Here is a 19,953-nt window from a genome sequence, read left to right as displayed (position 1 = left end):
GGTGTCCCTCACAGCCCTCCCTCTCCACTGTGTCACCAGGGTGTGTACTCACTACCCCTATAGGGCTTGCAGGCAAGAATTACAGCCTCCATCCACACCCTGCTTACCCACACTGCTACCCAGCCTGAAGTGTGGCAGCAGGCAGCATATTCGGCTTAGCTTGTCGGTTTGGAAATGAGTTGAGCTATTAGATGCCTGTAACATTTTTCTGTCCTCCTCTAACTGAGGTTCCTCGGCGTCTCTACTACCCTGTATACAAACACGGTGTTTACTAGGACCAGTTTATAGAACATAACTTCCGGGATTTTGAAGGGTAGACAGATTTTCAAGTAACCATTCTTGTATAAGTTGAGGTAGGATGTTCGTGTGAAACTCTGAGCTAGCCCATTAAACGGGGAAGGATTACACATAGTGGTGTGGGCTACCCCCATTCAGAGTCCTCCTTGTTTTCACTATAGACACTCTGGTTACTGCCACCCACTGTCATACCACTAATCTCAGGGCAAAATGGCAATGCACATTTTTTTTTTTTACCTTGATTTTTATTTTAAATGGGCTTTGAAGATAACCATTATTTCTGTTCTCCAGTCGGGTTTCTCGAATCCTGTCCTTTGTAAAGGTGGATAGAGTAAGTCAGGGCCTTTCAGAGGAGAGTTTGTCTGGCCCTTTTCCGCCATGCCTGCAGGTTAGAAGGTTGAAAAAAGAGAGAATCTGCTTCTAAGCCGTCGCACATTAAGGAGTCATGGATTTCTATGTGTCAAGCCATCAGACACAATTTTCTTTGAGTCAATGAGAATTTCTCAGTATGTTAACCAGAGAAAGAAAATTTACTTTCAGTGAGTGGGCTTGTAGACAGCTATTAAAGGGTTAAAAAAAACTGGAGCAAAATAATTCCCCTTAAGGAAATTATGGATGGTTGCATGTGACCTTGTATAAAAATAAGTTTTGTAGTTTGTTCACAGGATTCCATTATGCTTTAGGGTGTGTGTGTGTGTGTGTGTGTGTGTGTGTGTGTGTGTGGTATACCATATTCTATCAGCTTAGAGCTTTTATCATAAAGTTGCCTGGATTTTCTGAAAGTAATAGTATGTTGATGACATAGCTAATGACCTTTACCCTGTGAATCCGGGTGGAAATATTCACCAGGCAGGTGTTTGTATCTAAAGAGAATGGGAGGCATAATTTAAGGAAAGGGCAAACATCTGTTCTGTCAGAACTCCAAATTGACTTCAGGAGGGTCACAGGGGCACTTTCACATGCTTCAGGCTGCTGGGTGTCCCGTTGTCCTGGGGACAATTTGAAGAAGAGCTTGCCAGTCCTCTAGATGTGACAGTCCTTGTGACTCTGGATAGCTGTTCCACTGATCTCCCCAGGGAGGAGCCAAGTCGTTAGAACTTGTGCAATGGGAGGCCCAGGAGAGTGACATGGGCAGAGAGGCCAAGAGGGGTACAGGTGGCAGGATCGAAGTTTGTAGGACACAGAAAGGCAGGAATCCAGAAGCACTTTGCTCAGTATACTACTGTTAGTCACTGATTTATGGACTTCTTGGGCAAGGTTGCATTTTAATGAAGTGCTTCAGAGAAGCACATGCATGGTTTAGGTGCTGGGTCCGTGCACTTTGCAGGCATGCTGCCCAGCTGTTGTGGCTTTTTTTCGTGCAGGTGTGTGGGAGCCAGACCCACTCATCCGCTTGGCTGTCATGAAGGCAGGTCTACAAAATTCTCATGGGGGACCAGTCCCAGTAGGCAGGACACTGCTACTGTGGGACAGCTGGCCCCTGGAGTCCAGAAGTAAGTCACGGTAGTGTTAAAAGTGGCTGGAGATGTTTGGCTTTGTTCTCTGGTGGCGAGAATATCTGTAGTACCCTGGTTATCTTGGGTTGATGGAGATGCAGCTCCCAGTAAGGCGTCACGTGATAGCTGTGATAACGGCCTCATTTAAATGGGTATGGCATACTGGAGAAAGTGTGCAGGGTGCAGCCAGAGAGGAGGGCTTGCCTCCTCTGCCTAGCCAAGGTCTCCCAGAGCCTTGTCACCACATGATCAAGTCCCCACCCAAAGAAATGACTTGTCTGCGCCCTCTCAATTTTTACTGCCCTTCACCGACACTGAGTCATTGATCACCTTGACTGCTAACCTTAACCGTCTGTCTGCATTGATCCTCCTGGCCATGTTTGGGCCATCTGAGAAGACAGGCATGCTCTCCTTGCAGTCCCTGAGTCATAAGAGACTGAGACCCAGAGTCCTGCAGAGGTCTTAAGATTCTTCTGATAGGGGCAGAGGCAAGGCATTTGCAGAAGCCTCAAGGTCCTCTAGGGGTGGGGATTGTTTTCTCTAGAATCCAGACCCCTAAAGTTAATCAGACTCCTCCCAGGTTTCACCCCCTGTGCAGACTTTAGCCCCAGGCACACTCAATCAGATCTCAGGTTTAGAAAGCCCTCAGAAGGTGGGGAGCAGGTCTGTGCATCCTGTGTGGAATATGCCTAGTTGTTCTGTGTGCTGCCTGCCGGGATTTGTTACTCTGTTGCTGGGGGCTGGAGACATTTCTTTCCTGTTGTACTGAGAATCCCACCAAACTGGGCCTCTGGGTGGTTGAGATTGAGGAAGTGCCCAGCACCAGCTGGCAGAAAGCTATCTACCCGGGCTACTGATTTAGGACATCCCCCTTCCCAAAAGACACCCATTGCCAGGAAACGCTAACAAAAATTTCAGGGCAGATTTGAAGGAATTAAATTATTCTTAGGCATATTGCCTGGTTTCCAAGCATTTAGGGATATGTAAATTTTCATGTTCTTTGGAGTTCTGTGTCTCTTTTGTACAGAGCACATTAGTACAGAAAAAATGAGATTTGCTAGTTCTACATTTTTGTGTGAATTTATGCAATGAATATTTAATTTGATTCTGGATCTTTCAAAGGAGAGGCCTTCTTCAAACGTAATGTAGCTTATTTTTCTCATATGCTCCACTGGCTGCATTAATTTTTTTTCCCCCCTCTGATGCCTGAAATGCGAAGTAGAGTGCTACCCCAGATTAATAGTCTGTTACACAAAGATTTCCAGTGTTTGTTTTTACTTCCTTTGAATATGCTGCCCTCTTTAGAGTGTTATTGTATAACGGTAAGAGGCTTTAGCCATGTGAAGTTGAATACTTCACACTTCTGAATGCCAACATAACAATTAATCTGTGATTAGATTTCGCTTCTTAAGATTCCTACCCTGAAGAGTGTCTGGAATACTCAGCCTCTCAAGTGTTTCATTCTGTAGACTTAGAAAAGTCCCCTTGACGAGGCACCCTGAGATTGTGTGGCTGGTTTTTTCTTGATTTGCTTTACTGTGCAGTTGGTGAACTGAAACCTTTAGCTTGAGTTTAGTAAAGGTAACATTGGGAAATAAAGCGGAGTGCCGCCAGCCTGGATCTCTACTGCATGCTGTCCTGTTGGTCGTCCATAATGACTCCCAAGTTCTCTTAGCTTTGGCTCACCCATGCTCTGCCCTCAGTTTGCTTTGGCAATAAAAAGAAAATAGTTTTCATTACCGTGGCCTCCACCAAACCTGTTTTACATAGTACTTCCGTAGCAGTAAGCGTGGCTACTTCCTTTTGTTTCTTAGCTCAAGAAATGAAGTCTACTCATCACCCTCATTACTGGCCTGCAAGTCTGGGATCTCAGAAAGACACTGATTCCTGGATGAGCAGAAGCCTGAGTGACCAGGCCTTAATTCAGCCTCCCAAGGGTGGGGTCCCCTGACCTGGGGATCCCCTGTGTTTACCTGCTTGCTTAGTCCTATTTTTAGGGTTTACTTTGTATCTAACTAAGCCTTGACTTTCCTTCTCAGATCGGCAGAACCACAGTGTTTTTGTTTGTGTGGATTTCTACCTTCCCTGCTCTCTGTCTCTCTCTGTCTCTGTTTCTCCCTCACAACCCCTCCCCCCACACACCCAGGTGTGTGTGTGTGTGTGTGTGTGTGTGTGTGTGTGTACACTCGAGTGGTTTTCTCATCCCACTGTAATCAGTCCAACTTCATTTGCAGCTAATTACAAAGCCTCAGGTATACTCCTGATTTCACCCAGAGTTTTTGGCTCTCACTAGCACCCCTGCAGTGCATGCTTACTTCCTTTGAGCCCTCAGGCCTCTCCCTCAGGCCCCTCACCTTCCTTTGCCTAAGGTTGGTGAGGAATTGCTTCCTCCAGAGAGCATTCTTCACCTTCCACACCTTCTCCCTTCATAGCACTTGCGCCTTTATGGACCTGCTCCTGCCTATAGTCTCTCAGGAGCCCTCACCCCGTTCTCTCCCTGTCCTCGTCCCTCCCTCCTGGGCATTGAGGGCAGCTTCTCCACAGGGTCCGTGCAGTGCTCCCTTACACTTGGAGACTTCATTTCCCCTTGGTGTGCATTTCAGGTGGCCCTCTTGTCTTCCCAGTCCAGGTTCACCGCTCCCTCTTTGTCTTGTGATGGATGAGACTGCCCGTGCTTCTTTCTCTGATATGACATTTGCTTGGTCTCGCCCATACCCAGAATCATGCCACACATTCCATTGTGTCTGCAGATTCCTGCAATTGGACGTGGTCTCCCACTTGAACCCCATGGCAATTTGTGTCAGAGTCTGTTACGGCCCGGTATGGCATCTACCTAATGTTATGGCTCCTCCTGCACTAGTCCTATCTTGGGAACATTGCCACATGCTAGCACTTCCACCCCTGTCCCGCCCAGTGTTCTTAGAAGGCAGGGACTGTCTTACTAATTGTGGTTTTGTATACTGTGTCAAGCAGTGGCACACCGTTCTGGGGCCTGTGCATGTCGTCTGCCAAGTTGATTAAGTACTTGTTGAATGGGGGTAGAAATTCAACTCCACACAGATGGCGAAGTGTGACGTCCATTCATAAGCCTTGTTTTTGCTTTGCTAGGTGAATGAAGCCGGGAGCGGAGTGTGACAGTAAAATCAGACGACCGATGGACAGTGTGACAAGAACGTCAGAGAGGATTGGGCCTCGCTGTGAGAGTCAGCCTGAAGTCAAGGTGTTGACAAGTTGCTGAGGACACGTGGGAGGACGGTGGCGCGCAGAGGGAGAGCCCTGTCTTCAGTCACACCATTGATGGAGGACAGATGGACACCCGGATGGCCAGTCACCTCTCTTAAACCTTTGGATAGTGGTCCTTTGTGCTCTGACGGACACCTGTTAGGGATTCTAGCCCGTTCTCTGAACTCACTTTCCCTTAAGACGTAAACTCGGACTGCAGCGTGTGAGCCGGCTTCTCCGTAGCGGGGCACCAGAGCTGCAGACATGAGCGCAGAGGGGTACCAGTACAGAGCGCTGTATGACTACAAAAAGGAACGAGAGGAAGACATCGACCTACACTTGGGGGACATCCTGACTGTGAATAAAGGCTCCTTAGTGGCACTTGGATTCAGTGATGGCCAGGAAGCCCGGCCAGAAGATATTGGCTGGTTAAATGGTTACAATGAAACTACTGGGGAGAGGGGAGACTTTCCAGGAACTTATGTTGAGTACATTGGAAGGAAAAGAATTTCACCCCCCACTCCTAAGCCACGGCCCCCTCGACCTCTTCCTGTAGCACCCGGTTCTTCAAAAACTGAAGCAGACACTGAGCAACCAGGTCAGTGTGACGAGGGCTTGGCTACTTAATGACCTTTTGATTCCATTTCATTTTTTTTTTTTTACTTTTTAATTGGTAAGGTGTTAGTCACCTTTGGGCCTAAGTCCTCTGGGCGAGTCGACCTGAACTGGTATACAGTGTAACAGTTTGGTTGGTCCCTTCCTGGCTAGAAGTTTGCTTCTGTGTGGTTGGGAGTCTATATTGGAGGATGGTGTCTGAGAGCGTGTTCTGTGAGCGTCATTAAGCACTCTTACTGAAGTGGCCATTGAATGCACCCATACGGACAATTCTTACAGTTGTTCTTGCTTTGGGAAAGCAAAGGGTAGGTCTAATATAAGTATATGTAATGTCAGTGCGGTTTGTATGGAAAAAATGTAGCGTCTTAAAGTGACCACAGGGCTCAGCAGAGAAGAAACCATTGTTTTTCTAACCCCGAATCGGCCTCTCGGTTTCCTTTCTAGGCTTGGAGTTAACATAAAAGGAAAGGATTTTCTGTTCCCACAAGGGCAGTGTAGTACCACTGTGGCAGCAATGGCTGTAGTCTGCCTGGCCTTCCTGAGGAGAAACTCGGGTTCACGGGGTGCTTCTCTTAAATGGAAACCACCTCCATTCAAAATCCTCATGCCATAGATAGCCCACGCTCAGGCTGGGCACAGCTTGGTAGATGTCTTCTATTAGGTTTCTTACTGTGGAGGGCTTCATGCTCCACTTTGGTGTCTGTCTGTTCTGTTGGACAAATCTCAGGCTGCACAAGGGGTTTCTGGAAGGCTTTCCCCAGATGAACGAGTGACTAAGAACGAAGAGGCAGATTTCAAGGGTGAGAGCTACCCTTTTAGCACTAGGCAACAGGACTGAGAATGTAGTGTCTGAGTCAACGAACAGACCTAACATCTCCCCAAAGGGATACTTGGAGACCTTTATACTGTATTTAATCGTAACAAGTAATGTAGTTTTAAAAACTATACTAAGATCAAAAGCATTTTTTTTGCATGCAAATCAAAAAGCTCTGAATTCGTGCGTGTGTTCCGGGCACATACACTAAGTACTGTGTTTCTCTCATATGGTGGATTAGCAGACTGAAGATAAAAAAAGTCATTTTTTTCCCTCCATCAAATACCATGCTTTCTGACCCGACGCCTCTCTTTTTCTGTTGTGGTTTTGAAAGATTTACTTATTTTTATTTCATGTTTATGTGTGTGTGTGCCTGACTGTGTACATGTGCACCAGAGGCATACCGGTGTGCGTAGATGCAGTAGGGGGCATCAGATCCCTGGAACTGAGGTTACGTGAAGTTATGAGTTACCATGTGGGTGTTGGGCACTGCACACAGGTCTTCTGGAAGAGCAGCAAGTGCTGTTAATTGCGGAACTCTCTTTCTCTGTTCTTCTTCCCCCTCCTCCTCTTCCTCCTCACCTCCTCCTCCACCCCCTCCTCTCTTCCTTCTGCTGCACTGCTGCCTCTTCTCTCCCTCCTCTTCCTCCTCCTCCTCCTCTTCTTCCTCTTCTTCCTCTTCCTCCTCTTCCTCCCCCTCTTCCTCTTCCTCTTCTTCTTCCTCCCCCTCTTCCTCTTCCTCTTCCTCTTCCTCTTCTTCCTCCCCCTCTCCCTCCCCCTCTTCCTCCCCCTCTTCCTCCCCCTCTTCCTCCTCTTCTCCCTCCCCCTCCCCCTCTTCCTCTTCCTCTTCCTCTTCTTCCTCCCCCTCTTCCTCTTCCTCCTCCTCCTCTTCTTCTTTTCTTCTTCTTCTTTGTTAAACTTAGAAACAGTTAAATAGGTTCATTTAAGAAGAAAAATGACTTCATTGCGCCCAAAAATATAAAGGGTTGCAGAACCATAAAAAAAAAAATAGCTCAGTTAAATTAGAGATGATTCATAAGGTGGGGTTGAGGGTGCCAGGTCATAATTACCGACAAAAAAGACTTTGTGAAATAGTTTCTAAACAAAATTGCATGTGACCGCTGCCATCCGGTGTGAGTTTATTCAGCTGTCATACCCAGTCAAGGGATAGGACTAACAGGCACAGGGCTTTCTTTCTCGTAAGGTGCTGCATGTTTGCTCTCTCCTCTCCTCAGCAGTGAGTTGTTCCCCCCACCCCCCAGGCTTTTATTCTTCTTTTTGATACATGGGAAAAGGGAAAAATGAAAAAAAAAATTGAGCAGGGTTCAAGAAGGCTAATATGATAATATCATTCCCATGATAATGCACGTGGAAGCACTGGAAAGAAAAGGGCCTGAATATAAACGAGAGATTTGAAATAGCGGAAAGGTGGGGGGAGGGGGGGCAGCGGAGGGAGGGCATCACCAGGAGGGCATGGTGTTCGCATTCATCAGATACTCCAGAAACGTCAGCCCCACACACTCACTTCGCTTCAGTGTGGCTCATGGGACATGTGAAGCCAGCAGTGCCCATGTAGGTACAGAGGCAGATTTCTTTTGCCCAAGTAAATATTCATTTCCAAAGCTTTCGTGGTGGACAATTGTGTGGTGGCAAGAAAAGGAAGTTCTTTTCCTCTCTTTTCTCCTCCTCGGTAATAATTTCTTCACTCTTGTCTTTTTCGTCGTCTTTTTCCCTCCATCGAACTTGAGTTCATTGGTTTTCTTATTGAAGGCTACTCTTCAAGCCTAAGAGCTGCGTGCATTCTCTCTTCTGGGAACCTGGACACCAGACGCCTTGCTAATGGACAGCAATGTAGGCAGAGGAACCTTGGATCAGTGTGTATCTATCTAACCTACTTTTATCCTGTCGATTCCCCTTAATCCCAAGCATCCCTGTTTTTCAGCTCATGTTCGACAGCAGGTTTTAAACTCCTGGGCTCACCTCATCCTCCTTCCTCTGCCTCCCAAGTACCTGTGACTACAGCTGGGTCCCACAGCTCCCAGAGACCACTCTGTGTTTCAAAGGAAAGTGTTATTCAGCCCATGGTCCAAAGTAGACTCTTATGAGCGGTTCCTCCTTATGCAATACGATCTACCTTTTTCTTTCTTTGTACTGCATGCATTTCGTTCGTTATGGGGTTGAAGAGACTAGCATTTGAATTGGGGACCAGGCAGGCACTGTTACGTAGCTAGGCCGGCGAGTGCCAAGTACATAGTAAATGTCAAACACCAACCAAACGGCAGTGCAATCTACGTGAACATCTGATTAAGCACCTCCTCTCAGGACTTGCTCTACCAATCCATTTTGCATTCAGTTGTCTAGAGCACCTTGGCCTGCGCATGGAATAAGCTTATTTCCTGACCTCTGCGTGCCAGCGTGCCACACGCGGGTGCACAGGCCGAATGGACGAGCCTGCTCCTGGCCACCATGTGCTCTTCCATTCCTTCCTGTGAGGTACCCTGTGGCCCTGTCCTTCAGAGTTGCTGGCTGGGCCTCCAGAATGCTTATCTTCTGCCACAGCCTTGGGACAGCTCGTTCTGCTGCTAGGGAAAATGGGTGAAGCTGATAGGGAGCAGAAGGTGTGTCCTATCAGCAGGTGACCTCGGGCACAGATTTTATATTATTTGTAGTGGCCTCCTTACCTCCTCAGCGCCTTTTATGGCTCTCCCTTTGCATGAGGGCCACTGTATTCAAAACGAGGCTTCCTGTTTTACTTGCCTTCTTGGAACGCAGTGTCCCATTTGAGCAGCTTTGGAGACCCCTCTTCCTAGGTCTTGTTGGACTGTGCAAGGTATATCTTCCACACCGAGACATACAGACGGACATTCTGCCCTACACACAACCATCCTTTGTTGGGGGGGGGGGGTCTCCCGTTTCCTTTCCTGTACAAGGAAATGAGCCGCTGTAAGCGAGGATTCGGGGATGAAGGATACAAATACGTTCTCGGGTGCAGAGGATGTCTGTGGGCTGCTTTGAGCAGCTTGAACACATCCTTCGCCGTGAGATAGGCAGCTTAGGTTTACCTGTCCATCTCATCCTGTGAGCTTCTGACCGAGAGAGTTTGTGTAAAGCGGTAAAACCTGCCAACTTGAGGGGCCACTTGGGCACCGAGTTTACATAAACTCAGGCATGCCTCCTGCACCCATGACCCGGCAGACTCCCGACGACAGCCGGTCCCAGCTGGTTTTACATATAAAACAAACGCAGCCATTGGCTCAAACTGTTTTACTTTTGGATCAAGAACCCCTTCTAAACACAAGAAGAAAAGAGCCTGCATTTTGTTTGTTTTCATGGTCTCCCCAGACGTGGTATCTTTACATTTTTTTTACACTCTGGCTTTTGAGTGTCCCTCCATGCTTGTTACTTACTTCTTGTCCAGCAAGTGAGGCTGCAATAAATCATAGAAGTCACAGGGGTCACAGAAGCTAGAGAGAGGCCTGATCCCAAATTATACACCTTGGTGGGGTGCCGTGGTCTCAATGCACGACTCTCTGCGGGAAGCAATAAGCGGAGAGGCCTTCCTGTCTGTGGGACTTGTGTTTGAGACCCTGCCTTTTCTTACCGTTCTCCATCTCCTCTCCACCTTCCGAGGGAAGCATTGCTGGGAAGCTGGAGGACTGTCTCAGGCATCTGACTTTGGGTGGTGTTCACCTGTTCTGCATTCTGTAACCATGGCAGTCTGTGGAGAAAGCAGGGCAAGGTGCAGGACCCTTGATGGGAGGGCTCTTGAACCTCTACTCAAGATAGCCAGAAAAAGCTTGAATGTTTGCCTTTCTGTGTTTTTTTAGGAAGCAGAATGTATGTCTGAAAGATGGTTTGTATAATTGATTAATCACAATTGTCATAGTTAATTTACTGGCCATAGTGATAGTTCTGTACTGAGAATCAAGCCCAGGATCTTGTGCGTCTGAGGCAAATACCATGCACCTACCTAGCCCACATATGCAGCTCTTTTTTCCTTTGGTGTTTGAGATACAATTTCGACATGTAACTGGCTGGCCCGGAACTCACTAAATAGACCAGGCCGGCTTGGAAGTCCCAGGGATCTGCCTTCCTCTGCCATTGGAGTACCAGGATTAAAAGCATCACCATGCCTGTGTAGAAATGTGATTCGTAATTTTGGTAAAAGATGACCTTAACCACTTCTTTTGTGATCATAGACTGTATTACTTTTAAATTATTAGACATTGCAATATAGCCCTCCCCTCCATATATAGACAATTGATATCCCGTCACTAAATCCTTGATTTGCTATTTTTCTCGTTAGTTTAAAATGTAATCATTCTCCCCCCCAGAACTGTTTGCAAGGAAGAAAAGGAATCCTGGAGAACAATTTGCATATCTACACTGATTTGTAAAAGGAAATCCAGAAGAAGAAAAAGGAGTTCTTTTCTGAAGCAACTAGTTAGGAACTGACAGAGGAGCCCTCTGGCAGCTGAGTCAAGGCTGCCCTGGGCATTCCCGGCCCTGAGAGGAGACACACGTCCTTCTCCTGGGTATTACTCACAGGGAAAGACCAGAGTTTCTTTACAGAATCCATGGCTGAGGCGGGCAGCTTGGGCTCCTTGTTTTTCTTCCCTTCCAGATTTATTTCTATCTTTTTATTATAGATACCGTTCTGTGGGTAAGTGACAGTGACTTCGAATTTCCCCAGAGGTAGACTTAGAGATGGCTGTGAGCTTCCTGACGAGGGTCCTGGGATCTGAACTCTGGCCCTCTAAAAGAGCAGTACATGCTCTTAATCACGGAGTCGTTTCTCTAGTTCCACATTTTATTTTTCCCTTAAGTGAAATACAGTAACCCCTGGCAGGCGCTTGGTTACCCGAGGTCAAGGGAGATCTGAACATATTACTATACAAGTAGGCATTTGAGGGAGAGAGGTGAAGTGACTGTATTTCCATGATTTTTTTCTTTTTTCTTTTTTTGCTGTAGTATATTGTGATTATTGCGTTTGTATTGTTTACACACTGCTCCTATCACAGATGTGTATGCACAGGAAGACAGTAGTATATATAAGAGAACGGAACTCTTTGTGTATTTAGGTGCCTACTAAGGGTCTTAGAACGACAGTATTCCTGCATATTCTATGTTAAATTTTTGGGCATAGCATTGGGGGGGGGTGTTGGAATGTGTGTATGTGTGTTTGTGAAGTGTTGAAGGGCCACAGGCTTTACCTTTTCAGTGTGAATGAAGCCCTCCCACCTCCCTTCAAACGAGTTATTTAAGCCAAAGTCTCCTATTTTCTTCACTAACAATTGAATTAATGTTATTTTCCTAAGTTTTCTCTGTCATAAAGATAAAACTCCGTGGACTATACCATTAGTTCAGTTGTCACCAGAGTCTTTGACAAGCCTGATGTCTAGTCAGGTTCCTAGGTGTATGTATGTATCTTTGTCCAAAAGGGATTAGTAAACATGTCTTTAGAACATACACATTCGAGAAAATAAACATTAGAAAATTTGCAAGTCAACAACACATGGTGCCTTACATCTGCTAAGTTGTATCCCAAAAGGAGAAAATTTTGTACCTGTGGCAAGTTTGCATGCCAAGTGTGTCATATCATTTGCATATTCATATTTTAGTTAGTAACGAACAAACAGAAAGTAAATGTTAGCTGTGCGGCTGGCTGGTGTTTATAGGTGTGTGCATGTTTTTTGTTGCTGACAGATTGCCATGGGAGAAGGTGTAAAATGGACTGAAGCCCGGGATGGGGCTGGGGGGGTGGGGTCGTTTGGTGTGATAGCTGGACATAGGAACAGCATTGCTTCATAGGCGCTACCGAATGTTTTCACGTCTTGGTTTAATTTATAGCATTTAATATCAAAGCAATCTTTTAATAAAACAAAATCTTTTAATAAAACAAATCTAAATAGAGACCAACAAGATGAAGTAAAAATTGCTTTTATTCCAGTAACTAGGATCCGATTGCCATCCATTTAACAAAATAGTATCAGAATACTCTATAAAGGTTTTTTGTTTGTTTGTTTTTTTTGTCTTTTGTTTTTGTCTGTGTAGCCCTGGCTGTCCTAGAACTCACTTTGTTGACTAGGCTGGCCTTGAACTCAGAGATCCTCCTGCCTCTGCAGCCAGAGTGCCGGGACTGAAGGAGTGAGCTACCACTTATAAAGTATTTCTATTTGTCATTATTTATAAAGTTTCCTTGCCTATCCTTATTCTACTACAGTTGCCGTGTAAACATTGTTAAGGAACAATCTTGTAACTAAACGTCAAATACAATGTACATTGTTAAAGTGCACCCTTGTGTTGGAAAGAGAAAAAAGTGGCAGAACCTTCTACTTTCTTAGCTGGTGGCTTTGTACCACCTGATAGCCTGAGTGTCATTTGTAGGAATTCTTTCTCTTTGTTGTTTCTTGATTAGAGATAGATGCTGGCAGTCTCCTTGTATTCATCCATCTTACCTGTTCTCAGCTCCTGTCATGCATTACGAAAAGCTTCCATCATTCTGTCCTGTCACAGTTTGATGTATATTGAAGTTAGTGAAGAATACGATCTGATTAACTCTGATATCCAGGACAGGAAGGAATATTGGCATGCTTGAACTATCGATTCTTTCTGATATGTTATTTAGGTCAGAAACTGCCTCGCCTCCCCAAATATTCCATAATCACGTTAATACCAGGGCATACGAATTGTAAAACGGACAGTTCAATATTGGCTCTTCTGAGAGCAGGCTCTGTTTTTGTTTCAACTTATGAATTTCTACCGCTAAGAACTGTTGGAGAACTAACTCTCCTACCCTCCAGTGATATGTTCTTTCCCCTCTAATAGTCCAGCAGCACTGCCCTGAACTGAGTTTATGTGGAGGACCGACTTAGGATAACTGGGAAGAGACACTCACAGAAGCTCATTACAAGATCTGCTCGAAGTTTCTCTGGCGATTATAGGAGCCATTGCTAATGAAGTCCAGCTGGTACTTTTTTGTCAATCTATATGATACCCGATCTTAAGACATAGCTCACCATGGTATAACAGCTGTACATTTTTCGGTGGGCACTTGGCAGTTGCTGCCTTCCACATTGGCTCTTGACTCTTCAAGGATCGTAGTAGCAAATGAAATGGTGTCCGTGGACTACCGTCCCTTCCCGTGCAGCCTCTGGATTCCCCCTTGTCCAGGGATCTCACGGAATATGTGAATTACAGCCTCCAGGATCAGTGAAGGATGGTAGTCATAATGTGTTTGTTTGGCTTCTGACGTTTTACTTATTGAGGACTTCACATCTGTAGAAGAGGTTAACACATTTTCATGTTAGGCAGGGCTGTCCTGAAGCCAGTCCCTGTCTTTTATGGTCATTATCTTGGTCGAGCCTTCTGCTCAAAGGGAAAACACCTAATACTGGTCCCAGCAAAAAGGAAGAAGCTGTCCTACTTGTTTCAATAAAATGCAGTTTTCAGAGTTATTTAAAGGTGCCGAGAAGGTGCTGTTTTGTGATATTAGGTATTCTAATGAGCTGTGGACTTTTAGACTATTGTGACTGCATTCATTGCTGCTGGCTGTAATTTTACCACAGGTTTTAAAAACGAGTTTTTCTGTTGTTTTCTGGTGCTGGGACTTGAACTGAGAGCCTTGTGGATGCTAAGCAGACACTGTAACACTGTGCTCCACCCCAACCCTTTGATATATATTTTAATTAAACGTAAGAATATTGCTTTTTCACTAAACGATCCATTTGAACTTTTTCTATCTCTTGCTCATTTCTTTCCTAACTATAGCCACATAGTTGGGTATCTGTGTCACTGTTAAACTTGATGTGTATGATTATTTATAATTTTTAAATATAACATTTAAAAACTTTATGCGTTCGTATATTATGTACAGTTTTAAAGCATTCTGTATCAATATCAAGCTTTACTAGGTTATTTTAAAGGTAGCCCCAAGATGAATATTTTTGAGAGATATATTGAAAGAGCCCAGAACACTGATATTTATCTAATTTCAAGGACTGAGGTGGAGCAAATATGTTTAGAATAAAGATTACTATCCCATACTTTCTCATACCTGTATTTACTGAAAATCTTTGTTTCAAGTTACACCTTAACACTGTGTAGACTTAAGCGTCGCCAGCCTCTTGCTGGGCCTTTTATGGACATTTCTCAACAGGACCCACTCGTCCTTTCAAAGGTCGGTTCTTAGGACCGTGTTGAGATACGCACAAGCTAGTCTCTGGAAAGAAGGGGGACTCCTTAGTAAGGAGCCTTTGCAAGGGCAGAGCCACGCCAGGCATGGTGGCAGCCACAGCATGGGCCTTGACTTGCTGTCCCCTCTGACGTCCCGGGCAGCTGAAGTCTTCATAGATATCTGCTAAGTGGCATCAGTCATTCCATTCACTCGGCCTTAAAGAACTTACCCTCGTGTTATATATGACTCCTTTCTGACCAGCACATTGAAGAGTCGACTTACAAAGAGAAAGATGGGGCTTCAAAAGGAAGACCACGTTTTGGGTATATGCCAATTATACCCCCCCCCCCACATCCCATGATTATATAAAACTATATAATTAAAGTTATATAGTTTTATAAACATGCCCCAAACTCCCGCCTCTGTTATTTTTGAAGATGCCAAATGCCGCTTCACATGCGTCCAGGTTTCAGGTTTTCATATTTCAGGCTCACAGCCTTTCTATTAGAATGAAATGCAGGCCAGGCCTGCCCTGCTTCAAAGCCAAAATCCTGAGGATATCCAGTCCAAGAGCTGTGTGTTTTGGCGTGTGAAGACCAGCTGCTTGGATCTGTACCTACGAGAACTCTCACTGACTCAAATGAATCCGGAGCCTTGTTCCCTGAATTATGTCAAGGTTAGCAGTAAATGCTGCTTTAGAGGACTGAGTAAATTACCGAATTCCTGTGAATGTCAAACTCTATTTCTCAGCAGAGACGGCCACTGCCAAGTCTGTAATGTACACATTGTGTTCTGTTCCCTGACCTCCAAAGACAGGAGGGTGGATGGAGGAGGGCTTGCGTGGGGCACAGGTGAATTCCATTTCTAGGGACTTGCCACGGCAGCGTGACACTACTGGTGAAGTCACTGAAGCACTGGACGCTGGGAAGACTTCTTGAATACTTAGATTTTTTTACTTTTTTTTTCCTCCTTCAGTCGAAAAAAAAATTATGTAAAAAGTTCCCTGAGTTTATAAGGTCCTAACCAGGAAGCAGCTCTGGCATAGCTTTCTGAGAGCCTCCAAGAGGACCTCTCTTCCCACCACAGCCATAAGAGGCAAGAACAAAACCACATTCTCGATTATTCCAGGAATCAGTTCTACTTGGAAAGTCTGCCTGCTGTGAGGTCAGTGGACCCAGTTTCAAAACGTAACAGAGCAACATTTGACCACTTAAAAGTAGCCAGGTAGCCCCACGATGCCCCTGTCTCTGTTTCGTCATCTCTCCAACCCTACCTTTCTTCAGTGGAAGGTAATAATTCAGAAAATAACCAAGAGCCATGTGTGTCGGCTCAAACATGTAATCCCAGTGCTCAGGAGACAAGGTTCAAGGATTTCAAGTTCAAAGCCAACCTTGGTTACCTGATGAGATCCTGTCCAGAAAAACAAAGAAACAAACAAATGCATAAAATCTTTATATAAAGCTGGGAGGGGTGGCACAGAGGAGTTGAGTCTATAAAGAAACAGAGTGCTAGAGGTGTCTCCGAAAGATAATAGCTAAGGGAAGTTTCGTGCATTCTAGACTGTCGGTCATTCAGGACCTCAGGCAGCCAAATCAATACCAGGAAAGGATTTTTTTTCCCCCTTTCAGATTAACAAAATGACGTTGAAAGGAGAACCAGTTTGGACATTGCCTGGGAATTGTTGGTTTCAGTCTGCCATCTGACTTTAGCCTCGAACCCAGGACATAAGCCCGTGGAGAGGATGGGCAAAAGAATGTCTGGGAGAGATCTTACTCGTTGGTAAACAGGAAAGCCCTCCCAAGCCTACAGAAAACCATTTTGTACACCCCGTGGGTGGAAAGGCAAGAGGGACTTCTAGAAGTGAGTGTTTCAAGCTTTGAGTGGACAGAAAGCAGCTGTGCAACTCCAAGCTGAGGAGGTGAGGGTGGAGTACAAGCAGGGAGTTATTAAAGAAACTAAGTGTGCTAGTGGTGGGCAGCAGAAAGGGGAACGGTCAGCGTTAAAGTAAGATCTGTACTGAGCAGGATACAAGAAGAAAGGACTTGTAGAATCCGGAGAAAAAGACTGAATGGAAGTGGGCAGGGGGAGATAGTATTCAGAGTCACGGTGAGAAAGTCAAGAGTCCGTGAAGAGGAGCTCATTTCAAGTAACACGTAGGAACATGGCTGGAACAGCTTCAGGACTGCACGGATCTGAACCTGTTCTGTGCTGTTCCCACATGACGTCACTGTAAAGCCACCTCTAGATACGTTTTAGAAAAAAAAATTAGATTAAAAAATAATATTAAAGTTCTTTGTCAGAATGTATAACAAGGTATTTGTTGCCAAGCAACAAAATCACCTTCTGCCTCTAGCAGTCAGTGTTGAAGAGCTGCTGTGTTTCAACCCAGTTTTGAGAAGAACTGATGGGGACCAGGGTGATGGGCTGCCTCCTTATACTTTATGTTGGCCGCAGTAACTCAGGAACAACACAGGAAACCGGTCACATCACTTGGGGGTGGGGCTCAAAAGTTCCATTTTTCATCCTTAAGTTCACAACTAGAGCATATGTTAAAAGTGATTTTGATTAATTTAAGGATTAGACATATGCAGGGTGCATCTTCCAAATCCTGAGAACTACAATGATATAACAAAAGTATAATAGTGTAGATGGAAAAGGCTTACTGTGCATAAAAATTTTAAAGAAATATATATATGTATATATGTATATGCATCGATGTGTGTGTATATATATGTGTATATATATGTATATGTTTCAATGTGTGCACACATAAACCTAAAACTAGCTTTTATACCTGCCTTTGCACACATTTCAGGTTCTCTGCTAACACCTTCCATGAAGGTTTTTGAGTGTTAGCTCCTTACTTTTCATGATAACTCTATGATGGTGACTTTATCCATACACCCATTGTAAAGCCAAAGTGTAGTTAAATCCCCAAGTTACACAGTAGGAGTGTTGAGATTTGACCTCAGTGCTCTGAAGCAGATATAGCATGCTAACAAGAGCCAATAGATAATCATGTTATACCGTGTGACTAACCCACTGCTGGTTCAGTCAGGGTGTGTCCTGGAGCCAAAACCAGAAGAGGCCCCCCCCCCCCCCCCCCCCGGCTTTCCAGTGACCTATGGTCTGCCAAGACAAAAGGAGCTAAACAAAATGGATGCTTCCTGTCTCAGGACATAGACTCATGAACGACTAATGGATGAAGCAGACACGAGTGTCATTTTTCCTTACATCAAAAGAATGACAGGTCAGCACACTCAGATTTTAAAGACAGTTTATCCCCTCTGCATGTTGGATGGAACCTTCTTTGTTATTGTTGTTTTGTGTGTGTGTGTGTGTGTGTGTGTGTGTATTGTTGTTTTGTGTGTGTGTGTGTGTGTGTGTGTGTGTGTGTGTGTGTGTGTGAGAGAGAGAGAGAGAGAGAGAGAGAGAGAGAGAGAGAGAGAGAGAGATTTTGATTGATTGATTTGGGGGCCAGAGGACCAGGTCAGGTGACATTCTAGGAAGGCCATCTGTCTCCACCATGACATTCAGACTAGACCGGCTGATCCATGAATCCCAGGGATCTTCTCCCCTCTGCCTCCCCAGGACTGGGATTACAGGTGTGAGCTACTGTGACCAGCATTTTCCTGTGAACTCTGGGGACCAAACCCATGTCTTTATCCTTGAGTGGACAGCCCTGTAGTGACTGAGCCTTTCCCTCTCAGCGCCCTGTGCATCTTATAAGATTGATGAAATTATTAACTGTTAAATTAACCTCTCCTTGACTTGTGGTTCTCAATGTTATATATCACATGTATACAACATATAAACTTGTGTTTCTGTACAAATTCTTATGTGCTTATACATAATATATACAAAATTATATTTACATAAATAGATCTGATAGTAGCGTATAAGATCGTAGCAAAAGTTTTGCTGGGTTAATTATTTAAATAAAATGCCTTTCTGTTGGAACTGCTTGCTGGTTCAAGCTAGCTGTAACTTGCTCCTTCACTAGCCTCCATGTTAGGAGTTTTTATGGACAGTTACATTGTAACTGTCACTTGTGGTCTAATCTTCCCCTTAAGGGAAACTTGAGAAACGCTGTCAGCTTTTTCGAGTAGAGGAAGTTTAAACATATTGGCGCAGAGGCTTCAACATTGTTTAGCTTAAACTCCCATTCTTGTCAGACCACATCTTTCCAGGCCCTCTGCGGCTGGAGTCAGCTCCCTTTGGCTCTCATGAAGGAAAAGGTTTACCCAGTGCAACAAATGTTTACTCTTCTTTGCCAGACCTGGGGTCTGCTCAGCAGATCTGAGACCTGCTTGCTCATCACAGTTTGGTCAAAGAACTGGCCTGACATCAGTCTGCAGATTTTAGTTGTATAATTGCTTTTGGCCAATTCCGACTTAATTCTAAAACCTAGATAATACTTTTGGGTGATTTTGTTGTTGTTTTGAGACATAGTTTCTCTGTGTAGCTTTGGCTGTCCTGGAACTCACTCTGTAGACCAGGCTTCAAACTCCTAGAGATCCTCCTGCCCCTGCCCCTGACTCTGTCTCTACAGTGCTGGGATTAAAGGTGTGTACCACCACTGCCCAGCTATCACATATATAATATATATGTACTTATATATAATATATATACATTTTTTTTTAAACTGGGAAAACAATCTTTCCTCTCTCCCTTTCTGCCCCCCCCCCTTCACACTTCTCACTGGCTCCTTCCCTCCCTCCCTCCCTCCCTCCCTCCCTCCCTCCCTCCCTCCCTCCCTCCCTCCTACCTGCCCCGTGCTTGGAGAGTCCACTGTGAGAGGCTGGTGTATTTCACATACCTCATCAGAGGATAGGTGAGTTTTACAACCATCTTTCATGAAGTAGAGCCAACGTCCCACCCTCACCTCTCAGGTAGCCATGCTTATCCGTTTTCTAGCACACACCGAGTCTCTGGCTCTGGTTTTTACTTAGATGACATCGTGCCCCTGGATTCAGTTGTTCCTTGAGGGGCCATCTTTTATCAACAGCAGATACCGTGTTTAGTTCACATGTGGAAGTGTTGTGATTTTTTTTACACCCCACCACTTAACAATTAGTACTCTTCCAAGTTCCATAGTTCCATTTGGCATGCCATGTGTAATTTCCTAAGAGAAGAAAGGAAGGGTAGTTGATTGTAAACTCTTTTGACATGAGGGTAAAAATGTTTTGTTTATAGAGGACAGAAAAGGAGTTAATATTTAGCGACTCTGGCGAAGGAGGGGCAGGACCTAAGGAATGTGGTCACCTGATCCGGGACCTCTCATCTGTGGGCATGCACCTGGATAATTACCTGGTTTGCTAGAAAGGTTGTGA

At 45.0% G+C, this 19,953-nt stretch overlaps 1 protein-coding gene across 1 annotated transcript in view; it reads left to right on the top strand.

Annotated features, from left to right (window-relative positions):
* Pik3r1 (phosphoinositide-3-kinase regulatory subunit 1) overlaps window positions 1–19,953 on the top strand; it is an 84,715-nt gene that overhangs the window by 5,180 nt on the left and 59,582 nt on the right. The window contains 1 exon segment of the mRNA NM_013005.2: window positions 4,902–5,613. Within this exon segment, the coding sequence (NP_037137.2) occupies window positions 5,280–5,613 (334 nt within the window). The 5' untranslated portion in view covers window positions 4,902–5,279.

This window comes from Rattus norvegicus, chromosome 2 (assembly GCF_036323735.1).
Source record: "Rattus norvegicus strain BN/NHsdMcwi chromosome 2, GRCr8, whole genome shotgun sequence".
NCBI lineage: Eukaryota > Metazoa > Chordata > Mammalia > Rodentia > Muridae > Rattus > Rattus norvegicus.
The sequence above is the reverse complement of the archived record's forward strand: the minus strand, read 5'-3'. Positions and strand labels throughout refer to the sequence as shown.